The 17,141-nt window shown below is 45.2% G+C and overlaps 1 protein-coding gene across 3 annotated transcripts in view; it reads right to left on the bottom strand.

Annotated features, from left to right (window-relative positions):
* The window catches only part of TMEM128 (transmembrane protein 128), a 67,344-nt gene that overhangs the window by 23,238 nt on the left and 26,965 nt on the right, over positions 1 to 17,141 (bottom strand). For all 3 annotated transcript variants that reach the window (XM_070948300.1, XM_070948298.1, XM_070948299.1), the window contains exon 2: positions 15,194 to 15,335. In XM_070948300.1, coding sequence (XP_070804401.1) covers positions 15,194 to 15,335 — 142 coding nt within the window. The remainder of the gene's footprint in view (positions 1 to 15,193; positions 15,336 to 17,141) is intronic.

Here is a 17,141-nt window from a genome sequence, read left to right as displayed (position 1 = left end):
TGACAGGAGAGCAAAGGCTTTGGTTGTGCGCAGGGCTGATATCCAAGCATTTGCCCTTGCAATGGCACCACAGTTACAAATCCCCCTGTAAGAATTCAAAGCATTTCAACACTGGCTGATGGCTTCCTTCAGCGATATGAACAGTCTCTAAGGAGATCAACATAACTGTTCAAGCTGGAAGATGCTGAACTTGCCAAACGTGCACTTGCGTTCAAGTCCTTTGTTGATGGCATTGACTTTTCTAGATACCAACTCTCCAACGTGATCGCTAAGGATGAAACTGCAGTGTTTATGGGCCGAGGAGCTCAAATAACAATTGATCAGAGTGGTGCCATGTCAATCTATATTCCCTCCACTGATTACAAAAATGCACGTTACCTGCACTTTGGCAATTTGTCTTGATGGAAGCAAAGTCCCACCTCTAATCATCACCAAGGGCAAGAAATAAAAGACTGAACATGTTTCAGGGATTTATGTTCCTGAAACCGAAAAAGCCTGATGCACACATGGAGTTATAAGGAAGTGGGTCGAGTTAATGCTGCCATTTGTTTTACGAAGTGGCCAAAGAGGTCTGCTAGTCTGGGATTCAGCCAGCACCCACCTTGCCAAAGACATGAAGAAGTTCCTTGTGCAAGAATTTGACCAGTTGGCATTGCACCAGGACGTTATGGGATAGCGGAGCTCCGTCAGCACCGCGAAACTCAGCTGATACCTGCTTGCCAGGAGACCCTATGGGGCCAAAGCCACCCTGGAGGTATGGTAAAGAAAGGAGTAATGCTTTGTAGATTGCGAGGAAACTATTTCCTTGTTTGATCCAAAGAAAATCCTCCTGATTGGCAGCAGCCATTTTGGTTAGACCAAAGCTGTGACAACCGGGACAAGAAGAATTTGTGCTGGAGCGATTTGTTGGCAGTGGATTGAAACTTGGTGACACAATTTTCACCTTCTATATTAGAGACTTAAACCCAAATAAAAAAATTCTTTAAAAAAAGATTCTCCCAAACATTAAGAAAGCGGCTATTTATTACATGGAGAAAGATTACAGACCTAAAAGTGAAACAAACTGGCAAGGGAAGACTGTGAAGCTTTAAAATGAAAACGACTGGACTGGAACTGTTAGTAGCGTGAAAAGTGATTTAATTTGTGGATAATATTGCTTGATTATTGGAAGAATTTGTACAAAGGAATTTCACATTTTATTTCTTATATTTTCCCCCAGGTTTTGCTGTGTTTTAAGCTGGATTTTAGAATGGGGTGCCATCTACTAGTCAAAGATGATATTATATTAGTGCTTTGTGAGAATATCCTTGGAAAGAAAAAATTTGATATTACTGGATAATACAAGAATAACAAGAGGAGAAGAAAGAAAATAGTGAAAAGTAAACTACACTTGGAAGGCCCTTTTATTTTGGTTTCATATCTACTGGAGTTTTGTCTGCTTAGAAGTATTAGTGAGCTGTTTGAAGATTTTTAAGGCAAGGTGAATTACAATTAACAAGAAACATCCTTGAAACTGAATATCTAACTTTGTGGACTAAAGACATTTGGGGAAATTTGGTGGGCCAATCTGAATTATTAAGATCATTTGACAGAGCATTCTAAAAGGCGAAAGAAGAAAGAAGAAAAATTAGACTTAAAAACTTGGAAAACCTAAGAGGGTGAAATTGGAAAATTTTAAGGACTATAATTTAGAGGATTTTGAGAAACAGTTCCAGGACTGTGTAAATTTTATTAATACTGGTGTTTTTGGTGTTTCTTGACAATTGGGATATTGAAATTTTGGTGGGATATTGAGCAGTGATTAGTGTAGTATATCAGCACAAAATGTCTCAGCAGCAGAAAACAAATGTAGTCTATAAACAAATATTATTGATGTTTCAATGTATTAAGGAAGATATAACAAGGAATCATAGGGAGATGATGGAATTGATGCAAGATACTGTGAGATTACAAAACCCCCAGCAAATGACAATAAAAAATGAACAAAAAACTTAGAAAATAGAGGAGAAATCAGAAAGATATGAGGAGAGAATGTAGGCAATAATTCCAAAAATGATACAAGTAGACAAACAGATGGAAGAGATAGCAATAATCTCTAACAAGGGACAAATAGAATATTTTTAAAAAATTCAAAAGAGAAAAGAGAATAAAAAGAAAGATCTCCTAGCAATGGGGAAATTGTGGATGGGTACTCTAACATCCAACAGCAAGACAGATGGTGTGGCAGAGGAATTACTTAGATTAAATAAACATGATAAAACATGTTTATCATGATAAAACATGATACCTGAGGAGAAGCAGGAAAGATTCACCAAAAAGTTAATAAGAGTTGAAATTCTAAAAAGGGCAAGAGATGATGGATATAGAATATTTTTTAACATGGTGGTTATTTTATTAAGTATTAAAAAAAAGTAGTAGAAAATAGAAATTGGGAAAAAAATAATATGTATACTGAAATATAATAGAACATATTATAATTATATATAAACAAATGTTAGAAGGGACGTTGGTCTTACCGTGATACATTCCTTCTCGTAGTGTAAAATGGGAGGTGCCAGGCTGGGTATTCTATGCTCTAGCTCTATGTTCTGAGTTGAAACTTCTGAAGATCCGCCTCCCTGGTGACGTCTCTTCAGTTCTGTCAATGAAGCCGAAGCGAATGGTACCCGTTCTGGAAGGCAAAATCAACATGCTCCACCAAGGGAGCCGGTCCAGACAGCCAGACAGGGCGGGGCTGGCACCTCCCATTTTACACTACGAGAAGGAACGTATCACGGTAAGACCAACATCCCTTCTCCATAGTGTAGAAATGGGAGGTGCCAGGCTGGAATATACCAAAGACTGGCCAGCCCTAAGGGTGGGAGCTGTCCTGGGCCGATGACCCCGGATCTTCAATAACCCTTTGCAGAACTCGTCTCCCAAACACCGCCTCTGCTGATGCGAAGGAATCAAGTCTATAGTGGCGAATGAAGGGAGTGGGAGAAGTCCACGTGGCTGCCCTACAGATGTCTTCGACTGACACTTGAGTATTCCAGGCCGCAGTTGTGGCAGCACTGCGGGTTGAGTGGGCCATTATCCCTTGAGGCACCGGGAGAGCCTGAAGCTCATATGCAGAAGAAATGCATGTCCGAAGCCAACGCCCCACCGTGGAAGAGGTCACCCTGTGGCCAAGAGTCGACAGTTGGAAGGAGACAAAAAGAGCCTCCGTCTTTCGGAAAAAAGAGGTCCAAAAAATGTAAATACGGAGGGCCCTCCTCACATCCAAAGTGTGCCAGGTCTGCTCCAAGGCGTGCCGGGGCCGAGGGCAGAAGTCTGGCAGAACCAACTCCTGTGCTTGGTGGAACAAGGAGTTGACCTTAGGAAGAAAGGCAGGGTCCAGCTGTAGGACCACCCTGTTGGAGTGGAAAATGCACAGGTTTTTCCACACTGATAACGCCGCCAATCCCGAGATCCGTCGGGCAGACGTGACGGCCACAAGGAAAACTACCTTACACGAGAGAAGACGAAGGCTAGCCTCCCTCAATGGTTTGAAAGGTGCCTTAGTCAAAGCCTGCAGAACCTTAGAAAGGTCCCACGTGGGATAACGGTGAAGTGGAGGAGGTTTTGAATTCGTCGCTCCACGTAGAAAAGTCCTCACCTGTGGATGGTTGGCGAGCGAACCCCACTCCCCAAATGTCAAGACAGAACCCAGTGCAGCCACCTGCCATCTTAAAGTGTTAGTCCCATGTCCAACCCGTCCTGTAAAAATTCCAGCACCTCCACCACCGATGCTGAAGTTGGACCCAAATGTCTGGAGGCACACCATACTGCAAACCTGTTCCATGTGGCCTCGTAAATGCGCGTGGTGGAAGGCCGTCTGGCCGCCTGCATAGTCCTGATGACCCTGGCAGGAAACTTCTCCCTCAAGAGCCTCCGCTCAACCTCCAAGCGGCTAACTGCAGTCTCTGTGGGTCTGGGTGCTGCACCGGCCCCTGGCTGAGGGAGACTCTGTCTGGGGGAAGTCGCCAGGGCCTGGCGACCGACAGATCGACGAGGTCGGCGAACCACGGCCGTCTGGGCCAGTTAGGGGCCACTAACACTATCTGTGCTCCCTCCAACAACACCTTCCAAATTACAGCTGGGATCAGGGTAGGGGAGGGAAGGCGTATAAGAGGCCCCTGGGCCACGGGGTCCGCAGAGCGTCCACTCCCTCCGCCCCTGGGGCAGGGAAACGGGAGAGGAAGCGGGGAAGCTGGGTGTTCGATGGCGAGGCAAAGAGGTCCATCACCGGGCGACTGAACTGGTTGACGATGTCCGCGAACAGGCTGGGATGGAGTCTCCACTCCGAGGAGTCCACAGTGGCCCGACTCAGCCAGTCGGCCTCGACGTTGTCCGTCCCTGCGATGTGGTCCACTGTCAGGGACAAAAGGTGAGTCTCTGCCCAGTCGCAAAGCGTCTCTGCCTCCCGCATCAGAGGCTGTGAACGAGTCCCCCCTTGCCTGTTTATATGGGCTTTTGTCGTTGTGCTGTCCATGAGAAGGAGCACATGCTGCCCTCTCACCTGTGGAAGAAAGGCCTGCAAAGACAGACGGGCTGCACGGAGCTCTAACCAATTGATCTGCTGGGAGAGTTCTAGGTGTGACCAGCGGCCCTGGGCCACCTGAGACCCGCAATGTCCTCCCCAGCCCAACAGGCTTGCATCTGATGTCACTACTACCCTGTGGGGGTCCCTGAAGTAACAGCCCCTGTGGATGGCCTTCAATGTCCACCAAGCCAGGGAGCATAGAACCCGTGGCGGCACCCGCACCCTGATCCTGGACGAGCTCGTGCCTGCCTTCTGATACGGGAGCAAGAACCACTGTAGTGGTCTTGCATGGTACTTGGCCCAGGGAACAATGTTCAGACAGGAAATCATTTTGCCCAACAGTTGGGACAACTGGTCTACTTGCACAGTCTGGCTCCCCTGAATCAGCTGGATCAGCACCCGTATACTGTCCTGCCTGTCCTGGGACAAGAAAACCTGCCCCGCCTGCGTGTCTATCAGGGCCCCTAGGTGAACTAACCTTGTTGAAGGAACAAGCTGGCATTTTGCCAGATTCACAGAGAACCCATGGACCCTCAGTGCACCTATTGTCGTGGCCAAGTCCTGTTCCGCTCGCCGCTGTGAGGACGCCTGTAGGAGCAGATCATCGAGATAGAACTGGTTCCTGATGGGAAGAGACCTGAGATATGCCGCCAATACAGAAAGAATCTTGGTAAATGTACGGGGGCAGAGGCCAGCCCGAAAGACAGGGCAAGATATTGAAAGTGGCGGCCTGAATAACAAAATCTCAGGTACTGACGATGCTCCGGCCAAATAGGGACGTGGAGGTATGCTTCGGTCAGATCTATGGAGGCTAAGAAGTCTCCCTCCCTGATCCCCGCTAAGATGGAATGCAGGGAGCGCATTTTGAACCTCCGGTAAACGATATACTCGTTGAGTCCCTTCAAATTTAGAATTGCCCTCCACCCCCCCGGAGGCCTTTGGGATTACAAATAGAGCGGAATAGAATCCGCGCCCCCTCTGCCCCAGTGGAACCGGCTGGATGGCCCGAATGTCCAGCAAATGCTGAATAGCCGATTCCATGAGCCCCTGCCTGGACGGGTCTCCAGAAACAGGGCAACGGAGGAAACTCCTCGGAGGGGGTGAAAGGAACTCGAGGGATAGCCTTGCTCTTACGGTCTCCCTCACCCAATTGTCTGTTGTCAGGTCGTCCCAGCGGTCTGCAAACAAGGCAAGCCTGCCTCCAATAGGAGCCTGAGGCAGGCAGTCACTTTGATCTCCTAGCCCCTCTGCCGCCCGAGCCCCTGAAGGACTTGGTGGGCTGCTGCTGGCGACCACGGAGAAGGTCAATCTATTGGCCTGGAAACTAGGCCTGGAGTAGTGAAAGGGCCGCTGCTGACGGGGAAAGCTTGGCCCAGCTCCCCCCTGGCGAAAGGAGGGCCGCCTGAAGTAAAGGGAAGAACAGAAATCCGTTCGCCTGCCCTGGGACGGGAGTATCTTTCTCTTATCCCTCGTCTCTATAAGCAAGGGATCTAATGCTTGCCCAAACAGAAAACCTCCCTCAAATGGAGCTGAAGCCAGCTTCCACTTGTTCTTCCCATCCATGCGCCAATGACGCAGCCAAAGCATGCGCCTAGCTGTGACGGATGAGGCCCTGGCCCTGGCAGAGAACCTGGCGGCCGCCAAGATGGCGTCTGCCGTATACTCAGCAGCTGCTAGGATTTTCGACAGGTCTTGATGGGCCTGAACATCATCTGGCGCCAAGTGGCCCTGCAGGTGGCAAAGCCACCTAACAGATACTCTGGTGAGGAAGGATGCTGCAGAAGATGCTCTCACGGCCCACGCATCAGCCTGATGTGTACGACGAAGCGCCATCTCCTCTCGGTGATCCTCCGCCTTCAGGGCATCCTCAGCGTCAGGAGGCAACACGGAAGAAGAGGTGAGTGCAGCAACCGGAGCATCTACCTTGGGAACCTCCAACAGTTTAATCATATCAGAATAAACCGTAAACAATTGATTATCCAGACCCGAGGCCCGAGGGGCTGCAGCAGGGGCCGTCCACTGCCTACGTATCATGTCCAAAAACATTCCTGGAATAGGAATAGTGTCTGCCTCCACGGCCTGCTCTGTGAACAAATAATCATCCTGCTCACCACTACCCAAGTTGGCACCCGAGAGGGAAGGATCGGGACCCAAACGAGCAGTAGCTCTGGCCTTTGTCAGTAAGGGCTTCAAAAGAGCCGGATTAAACAACCCTTTAAAGGGGGGCCTAGTGGGCAGGTCCTGATCCCCATCAGAAATCTCCCCTTCCTCCCGGTAATCCTCCTCATAGTCAGCCAATTCGGATGGCGAAGGGGACATCTGGTCCTGGTAGTCCTCCTGAGGTGCAATAAAGCCCTGAGTCTCTACCTGAGGTCTGAAAGCGTACATTTGGGCAAACATCTGCAATTGAAGTTGCATACCCTCTGCAATGCCTTGCCTAATTGCCTGCTCTACCGAGGACTTCATAGAGTTAGAAACATTCTGCCCCCCCTCACCCTGGCGAAGGCCAGCCGCTGTGAGGGTATAGGTGGCTTCAGGGCATGTACTGGAAGCCACAGAAGGCCCTAGGAGGGGCTGAGGCTCGGCCTGCATCTCAGGGGACCGTTGCCTAGTCGGCCCTGCCAGAGCAGGAGAATGCAGTCTGTGGAGCTGCTGACTCCGCACTTTGAACAGGCAGGTGATGTGCAGACACAGGAGCTTGATGGGGTTCTGGAGTCATATTAGAAGCAGCGGCCTTTGTAAATTCTCTGTCCAAGGCACGCTGTCTAACCTGCGCTGTCTTTTCCTCGGCCTTGGAACGCCCAGAGCGAGCCATAGCCTTGGCCTTAATTTTATTAGCTGCTGCAATGCTGGCAGTTCGTGGCCTAGAAGCAGCTCTACCCCTGTTATGAAGAGGGGAAAAAGATCCCTCAGCAGAAAAGGATGCTTGCCTATCAGCATCTCCCATGATCTTCAAGTCAGAGATTCTCAGTTATAGGCAAAAACCCTCCAATTAATGAGGAAATATCAGAACTATACTGGCCTGAATTGAAGACAAAATGGCCACCGGAGATCCAAAATGGCCACTTTCAACTGCCACAATTCAAATAAAAAAATCTGTTAAGGGCCAGAAATAGAGTCAGTTCAAGCCGCAAGGCAAGCTCGCAGGCACAAAAAGTGCTGGTCAGAAGTCCAAGCTCCCATCCGCCAAGCGGAGAGCCACCAGCGCTGTGCCCAAGGACAGATGGGGAATCAAGGCCGCCCGGACTAATTGCCGCCAGAAATTGCGCGGGAACGAAAGCTGCCGCGACTTACAATTTTTTTCCTTAATGGCCCTGGCGGCTGGCACAGTCCTTCCCTGCCTCCGAGGCTGCTCTGCTTCCAATTTAAGTAAAAATAGCCAGCACCCAGGCTAATCAGGCTGGTGTGGCTGCAGGAGGCTTCAAACGGCAAAAAACACAGTTCAAAACGCCACTCCGCCTCACAGCTGATCAGCAGCGATCAAAGGGACGCCGCGGCAGGCCGAAATGGTGCGCACTGCTCCCGCGGCTCTAAACGAAGCTCCTCAGGCTTCCAAAGAGTTTACAGAGGGACCGGGGTGAAAGCCAGCCGGCTAGCCCCTCAGAGCCATTACTAGGCTAGGGAGGTTGGGGGGAGCCCGTCAGCCACCCCCCCACGCTCAATCCGCGAGCGGAGAGCCCTCTTTAGCCAGTACCTTTCCAAGCAAGAGGTTCAGTCTAAGCAGAAGGAAAATAAAAAAGGAAAAATAAGAAATTCCAGGGAATATTCAAATATGCTCAACTCACAGCTCAGGAGCTGAAAAGGTTGCAACCATGAGCTAGGCTGAGTTGAAACGAACTGAAGAGACGTCACCAGGGAGGCGGATCTTCAGAAGTTTCAACTCAGGACATAGAGCTAGAGCATAGAATACCCAGCCTGGCACCTCCCATTTCTACAGTATGGAGAAGTTGAAAAATTAGAATTATGAATACTTAAATGATATTATCAGAATTGTATGCAAAGCATATTGACCCGGATAATACACTGTTCACCAAGCACTTATGGATGTTAAAGAAAAAATCATAAATAAAATTATATAAAATTATATATATTATATATATAAAAATAAATTCCTTGCACAGAGAATAGTCCATATAATGATTCCTGCAGAAATGACGGCATATCTCCAGACTCTTTTTTTTTTTATTGAAAAAGTTTTCAAATACAAATTTTCCCCCTTTTTTCCTTCCCCCCCTCTTCCCTAACCCCCCCTCACCACCCATCCCCCCCATGACTTCTTCACACCAAAAACCTAATTCATAACAGATTACATAATATTTTACCATCGCCTTACTCCCTCCTCTATATACTGACCCTTACTTACTAAATATATTATTAGTATTGTTACTTTCCCCTTTTACCATACTTTTCAAAAAAAAAGCAGTCTGCTATAACATTGTATGATAACTTCTAGTTTAGCATAATATTATTATAACTCCCAATTTAGCAATAATCTGCCCTTTTTGTCCTCCCCAAAACTTATATCTATATATTATTACAACATTTCAAAGCAACCTTCCACTTTAAGACTATATAATAAATCCTACTTTAACATTTATTCTTTATGTATATTAATATAACATTTCAAAACAGCCTTGCCCAAAAATCCTAATTTAACATTTATTCAACTCTATCCATTTCCTCCACTGCCCTAAATATATCACTTAAACATCCCTTTTCTTAAACTAATCAATCAGTAGACTAACATATTTCCACCCACTTTCCTACAAAATTACCATGCACAACAATTCTTGATATCTTTAATCCACTGCCCACTCTGCTAGAATATATATATATATATATATATATATATATATATATATATATATATATATATATATATATATATATATATATATATGTATATATATATATATATGTATAAATTCCGTTATTTAAAAAAAAAAAGACAATAACTTTAAATTTATAATCCATATAATATCCTCTTTAATGCCTTTCCACTGGATTGTTGAGTCCCTCATCCATAATTGGGTAACGTAGCATCCTAGTGCAACAGTTTGTTCAAAGTCTTCAGTCATCATCTGCCCCCATCAGTAATGAATATCCTCATATATATATAAAAGTAAAAACAACCACCCGAGTGACATTATGATTATATTCCATATAGTTGTAATTGTGGTTTTCATCAGGATTATTAATTCCCATCATCCTAATGGGTAACAACCAGATCTTCTGCATGCCCCAACATAGCTCTCTTGCCTTGTAGCTCAGAATAGTTATAATATATTTATCAATACAAGAAAGAAATCCAAAATAGATAATTCAAATCCAACAGTTTAAGGCTCTTTTCACATCCCAAAATTACGGCATTGCAGAGGTCTGTCACTGTCCTCAGGATGATATTAACCAATACTTCGCCTCCACTATCTTTTCACATATTCATTCATTTTTTTAAAATCACTGGCTTCACCGTTGCTTAATTTAGAAATTTCTGTTTTTATGAGACCTATTTCTTTTTTTCTTTTCTTTTTGTGGGTTTTATTTCCATCCTGTTTTCCTTTCTACAAGTTGTATATCAATTGATCGGTTTTCATTCTGCTTTATAAGTTGATCTTGTTGGTTTTGTTTTTGTATCTCATATTTCTTTTTTGCCAATTGTATATCAGCTAATTGATTTCCATACTTATCTTTAACTTGGTGAATCATCACGTTGAAATCAGATGCCGCTTCTCTCATATTTGTAGGTAATCCAGCTGGGGTATCGAGAGAGTCCAAAGGCAATTTGTCTACCGCAACCTCTGTAATTCGATGTTTTCCCTTTATTTCCAACTCCTTCTGCTTATCCTGTATTGTGCCTATAGATGTTAAGTTCATTTTCAAAAATTTTTGATAAAATTCTTCCGCTTTTTCAACCGTATCTAATTGGTATCTTTCTCCTTGATATCTCAATATTATGCCAACTGGGGCATCCCACCTAAATGGAATATTTCTGTATTTTAGCTCAGTCACCAGAAAACCAAATTTCTTCCTTTCCGTTAACATCTTGGGGGGGAGCTCTTTGTAGATCCATATCTTTCTTCCATACAATTGCAAAGTAGAATTGAAGGAATTTTGCACAATATTATTCCTAATTTCTTTATCTGTAAAATAAATCACCACATCTCTAGGCAATTGCCTTTGCTTTGCAATCCAGGAGTTTATTCTGTAGACTCTGTCAATCCTACAAAACACTTCTTCAGGTTGAACCTTTAAAATCCCAGCCAGAATTTTAGAAGATATTTTCCTTAAATCATCTCTGTTATTTTCCTGCAAACCTCTGAGTCTGATCGCATATTCTGTAAAATTGTAATGCACCATTAAGACCTCTCTTTCAATCCGTTGTTGTAAATTTTCTGCATTACAAAACTTTTGTTCAACCTCCATTTTAGGTTTTTCTTCTGAGCTATTGTCTTGAATGTTTGTCAAATCATTTTCAATTTTTTGTATTTTATTATCCAAATTGTCCTCAATTTCTTCCACTTTAGACTCTAATAAGTTAGTATTTTCACCCAACTTAATCATAAATTCTGCAAAGCCATTAGCCATTTTTATAATCTTTCGATCCAGAATATCAAGCTTTAATTGCACTAATTCTTTAATTTCCTGCTTAAATTTTTCAAAGTTCTGATTCACAATCTCATCCCTTCTTACAATCTCCTCCAAAAGAAATTCAATTATATTAAAATCAGTTTTCTGAGACTGGAGCTTTAAAACTTGATCACGTAATTTGTTAATGGGGGAATCCCCCCCCCTTGCTTGTTTGTCCGGCTTTAATGCCATATTTCAACACAGACAAACTATTTTTTAAAGAGAAGAGAAGCAGCAGAGAAAAAAAAAACTTCTTTCCAACCAAGATCAATATCAGATCTCCAGGAAGAGAAAAAACACAAAAGTAGAGCTTTATTTTCAAGTGTAGCAAATATTTATTCAGCTACTTTGTATCTCAATAGGAAACGGAAGGACTCTCCCTTTCAGCCCCTTCTCAAGCCTCGGCAATCGCCCTTTTTAAAGATTCTTTTTTTCCTTTTCCTTTTCCTTCTTCAATAATTATTATGAAATAAGTAAGATACTTGCAATTCAGGGTCACAGGTCCAGCTCATATCTCTTCAAATGTAGCCAGGAGCATTTATTCTGCTACTTTGTAACTTAATAAGAAACGGAAGGACTTTCTCTTTTCAGCTTCCCTGCTCCAGTTTCGGCAATCGCCATTTTAAAAGGTCTTTTTTACTTTGTTGTATATCCTTTGCGAAATAAGTATTAATACTTGCAATTTAGGGTCACAGGTCCAGATCCAAATCTCATCATCTTTAGTTAATCTGTTAAATATCTTAAAAAGCTTGTCTTCGTAGCCTTGTTCTGCAAAAAGGCAGAAGTCTCCCAACGCCCGGAGCGGACGGCGAGTGCTATAGGGAGCTTCCTCCGCCCGCTCCCAGGAGTAAAAAAAAAAAACCCCTGGGGGCTACGGAGAGCTCTACCTACACTCACCTGCTCTATCCCACATTTCCTCCTGGAAATGGGGTTTTTCAAGCCGCCTTTGCGCTGTACAGGCGGCTCTTTACAGGCGAAGGGGCTGGCGGTCCCGAGAGACCGTCTGGTGGCTACGAAGAGCAAACCGGAAGTGTCTCCAGACTCTTGACATTGCAGTAAACAAGCTATTCAAGGACCATCTGTACATGGAAATCAATGACTACATTGAGAATAGAATGGAGAGAAATCAGCGTGGAAACATTGTGAAGCTAACCTGCCAGAGGTCGTGACTTGGGTGAAGAATGCATGGGATAAAATCACTGACACCTGTGTTGCCAATGCACTACAAGCAAGTTACATGGACATGAGGTACTCATTTAAGGAGACCTCAATTGCTAGACATCAGCTATTGGGACCAATGGTTTTACAGGAAATGGAATCAAAAGAAATTCAGGCCGGAATACAGGATTTGGAGAGTTATGAAGATGTTTCAGAAAAAGATGTCATACTGTAACTGTATTTGAATAAATTGTTGAATTTGAATAAATTGATTGTTGTACCATACATGAGCATTGTAGTTTCCCTGTGGGGGGGGGGGTTAGAGTTTGCAATTGTGGTTGCCCTGGGCTGGTGGTTGGGATTTGGCATTATGGTTGCCTGGGGGTGGTGGTTGGGATTTGGCATTGTCATTGCCTGGGGGGGTGGTGGTTGAGATTTGCAATTTTTGCAATGAGGCAAAAAAAAATAATAGTTCTGCTTCATTTTACCACCTTTCCTGCCACTTGCCAAGGGAATCACTGCAGTTGTTATGTTAAAATCATCCGGTCTTTCACTGCAGTTTACTCCGTCCAGCGCAGACAACCCAGTTCAGAGGGGCCCCTCGTCCACCACCCTCGCCCCTTACAGTGGACAGTGGACATTACGAAGTAGAAGGTATCTTAGACTCCCATTGGCATAGGGGATGGCTGCAATAGCTGATACTATGGAAAGGCTATCCACTAGCAGAGGCTTTGTGGGTGCCCCCAAACGGCTGTAAATGCCACGTGTTTGGTCACTAGATTCCACTGGAAACACCCAGCCAAGCTGGGTGGGGGGGTCCTCTGCATTCCCACTCACTTTAGTATTTGTCTTCCAGGTGCTGTCTCCGTGGTAGGGGGGCCGCATGTCAGCTCCAGGGCTACCATTCAGGCAGGGACGGCTGCAAATCACCGCCTGCCTGGGACTGCCACTGCCTGAGTTCACTGCCTGTCCGTGATTAACCTACTGCCGCCCACTGGGTCCACGGACATGCCAGTTGCCTGGAACCAACCTGCTGCCGCCCACCGGGCCATGTACCAAACAACAACCATGCCGCGGCAGAGGAAACAGCTGAGAAGCGGCCACAGCAACAGCAGACAGGTGACAATGGCGGCAACAGCTGAGGGGCCATGGCGGTGAGATAAACTGGGCAGCGGCTGCCTATGCACAGGTTGGAGCTGCGCACGATAGGGTGGGGAGGTGGGAAACATTCAAAAGCTGGTGGGGAGCACTGGGTGATTAGCCCTGAGTTGATTCCATTGTTTTGCGGATCTTGCAATCTTTGTTGGTCAGTTCATGCTGGAGTGGAGATAAAATCCTACAAACCAAAACAGTGTTTGGTGGTTTTTTCATCCCTCAATTTGGAAGCTGACACTGTCAGGTCATCGCAAAAGAGGATTACATGACCTGGGTTATAACCATCATAAATATGAGTTAGTTGCCAAACTACTAAATGTTGACCGTGTGACACCCTGGCAATGTTGCCATGAGCATCTGGGTGAAAAATGGGCATAAGTCACTTCAGTGGGATATTTGGACAGAGGAGATTGCAAATATCCCACCCAAGAGCACCGAATCCAAAACCTCCAGCAACGAGAGACTTTTTTTGCAAAGAAAAGGCAGCCACATAGGTCGGGACAAAATAAATACCAGCAAAAAAATTGTGGATGGCTGGTACAAACGTTAGGTATGCTGGCCCGAGGAGCGTAGGGCACGTCACTCGGCATCCCAGACTTTTTGTGGCTGCAATTACACAGCAGAAGTGGCCTGGTTGCCAGGGTTGCTGGAGTGACCATCGTGAGGCTCTTTTGTGTGGATGGTTGGTGCAAATGTTAGGTAAACCAGTGTGAGGCATGTTGCTCAGCCTCCCCGTCTTTTTGCAGCCGTGATTACAGAGAAGCAGCCCGGTGGCCAGGGTTACTGGAGCAGAAGTCGCAAGGTTGTTTTGCATGGATGGCTGCTGTGAACGTTAGGTAAACTGGCGTGGGGTGCATCACTCGGCATCCCGGTCTTTTTGTGGCCGCAATTACACAGCAGAAGCAGCCTGGTGGCCACAGCTGTTGGAACGGCCTCGCGAGGCTGTTTGGCATGGATGGCTGCTGATGTGAAAATTAGGTAAGCTAACGCGAGGCAAAGCTCACTCTCCCCACCTCATACTGGTACATGGGGGGAAAAAATTAAGACACTCCCAAAAAGAAGCCCTAGCCGTTTTTTCGGCAGTCAAAAGAAAATAAGACAGGGTCTTATTTTCAGGAAACATGGTATATAATAAAATCATTTAAATGAGTCATCTTGACTAGTTTCCCACCCCAACTACTTCAGTTACTGTCCGCTATGAAAACTTTGCAATCTGGGTATAGATAGGAATACTGAGTTAGCTCTGAAATGATTTTAGAATAAGAAATTTATTTTCTCAAATGGTAACCTGAGTAATGTACTGAGAGGTGGCAGGATCTACAAATAATTTTAATAAGTATTTTTTCCAAACTAAAATCTAAGGTGAACATGTTGTTCAAAGAGCCTTGATAGTACAGGGGTTTAGTGCACCCTGTTATTAACACAGCTGCCTGCAATTTCTGCTGGTTCGAATCTCTCCAAGGCTCAAGGTTGACTCAGCCTTCCATCCTTTCTAAGGTAGGTGAAATGAGGACCCAGTTTGTGGGGGCAATAAGCTGACTTTGTATAAAATATACAAAAGAATGAAGGCTATTGCTTAACGCATTGTAAGCCGCCCTGAGTCTCCGGAGAAGGGCGGCATATAAATCAAATTAAAAAAAAAATAATAATAAAGTAACAACTTTTATTTGTATAAAAATAGATCTTTACCTTTCATTTTGAATAATTTCCTTAACAGCTTTAAAAAATTCAACATAATACGTAATAGCTATCGATGATAATATCCAAAATGCAGAATGAATGTTAAGCCTAGGGAGAGGCTTCTCCTTTTTCTCCATGCTTGTACCTGGAACTGTAAAAATAAAACCACTGTTATTCTGTAAAATGTAGTAGCTGAAGTCTAATGTTAATAAATAAAACAAAACACTTCGTCATTTCATTCTTAGTTACAATTTACTAAACCGAAGAACAGATTCTTCTGACTTTCTTGTATGCCTGTTAGAAAGCATATCCTGTGAGCACACAACAGGATTCCAGAAGATTTAGCATGACTGTACCAGGAAGCAGAAAAAGGATTGTCTGAAGAAAAAGGATAAAACTACAAAAAGAAACAACTCCCAAAGCCCATCCAACAACCCTTTTCTAACCAACTAACCTGTCAAAATAAAATGACAAACAATACCAGTAAACTTATTTTCAATTTACAGTTTCTGTGATACAATGCAGTGTGAAAGAAATCCTACTCAATCCTCTTAGATCTCATTAATTATTAAAGCAACATAAAAGCTATGAGAGCCAATTCAAGCCATGAGAACAGCTATCTTACATTTAATCTACATTCAAGCCGTGCATATAAAATTACATATTCTGGTGGTAAAATTCCTGAGATATTTTATCTCAATAACAGAACAATAGAGTTTGCTATTTGCTTGAGACTGAGTGTTAATTTTTTTTCAAATCCTTGGCCACATCTCCTGTGCTTCATTGTCTTCAGTCTTTTTCACGAAGGTGTTAGTCCACAGGAGAATCTGCAGGAGAAACAACAGGAAAAAACCTACCCCGGCCAGGGCCAGGAAAGCCAGGATCGTGAAGGCCAAAGGGCAGGCTGGATTGTTGTCGCAGCGCTCTGAAAATGAACATTCAGGTAAGCCAACATCTGTTTTCCAGTGCGCTGCTCCGGCAATCCATGCATGGGCAGGGACCTGACTGATCCCCGGGCCGTGGGTGGAGTTTACACTTTGCAAAACCCTCCTCCCAAATGATGCCTCAGCAGAACCACAAGTGTGCAATTTGTCCAGGAGGCCACCCTACAAATGTCTGCAACTGACGCTTGGGTAGCCCAAGCAGCCGTAGTGGCTGCACTGCGAGTAGAATGAGCCAAGACTCGTCCTGGTAAGGGCTTGGCCTTGAGTTCATATGCTTTTGAAATACAGATCTTCAGCCACATGCCCACTGTTGAAGAAGAAACTTTTTTCCCCATAGGGGAAGGATGAAATGACACAAATAAAGCCTCTGTCCTTCAGAACAAGGCAGTTTGCTTAATATACCATCTGAGGGCCCTCCGAACATCTAAGGTGTACCACCAATCCTCCAGCGGATGGCGTGGATCTGGTTAGAAATCAGATAAAATTAGTTCTTGGGTATCTGGATCCGTTCCAGTCGGGCTTCAGGCCCGGGTACAGCACGGAAACGGCATTGGTCGCGTTGGTTGATGATCTCTGGAGGGCTCGGGACAGGGGGTGCTCCTCTGTCCTGGTCCTGTTAGATCTCTCAGCGGCTTTTGATACCATCGACCATGGTATCATGCTGCACCGGTTGGAAGAGTTAGGGGTGGGAGGCACTGTGTTGCGGTGGTTCTCCTCCTTTCTCTCTGACCGGTCGCAGTCTGTGTTGACAGGGGGACAGAGGTCGACCCCGAGGCCCCTCATATGTGGGGTGCCGCAAGGGTCGGTCCTCTCACCTCTCCTGTTCAACATTTATGTGAAGCCGCTGGGCGAGATCATCCGTGGTTTCGGGGTGGAGTACCATCAGTACGCTGATGACACCCAGCTGTACATCTCCACCCCGGATCACCCCAACGATGCCCTTGAAGTGATGTCCCGGTGCCTGGAGGCCGTACGGATCTGGATGGGGAGGAACAGGCTCAGGCTCAACCCAT

This window comes from Pituophis catenifer, unplaced genomic scaffold (genome assembly GCF_029215685.1).
Source record: "Pituophis catenifer annectens isolate HBS135680 unplaced genomic scaffold, rPitCat1.0.hap2 SCAF_8, whole genome shotgun sequence".
NCBI classification, from domain to species: domain Eukaryota; kingdom Metazoa; phylum Chordata; class Lepidosauria; order Squamata; family Colubridae; genus Pituophis; species Pituophis catenifer.
This window is presented reverse-complemented; position numbering and strand designations above follow the sequence as displayed.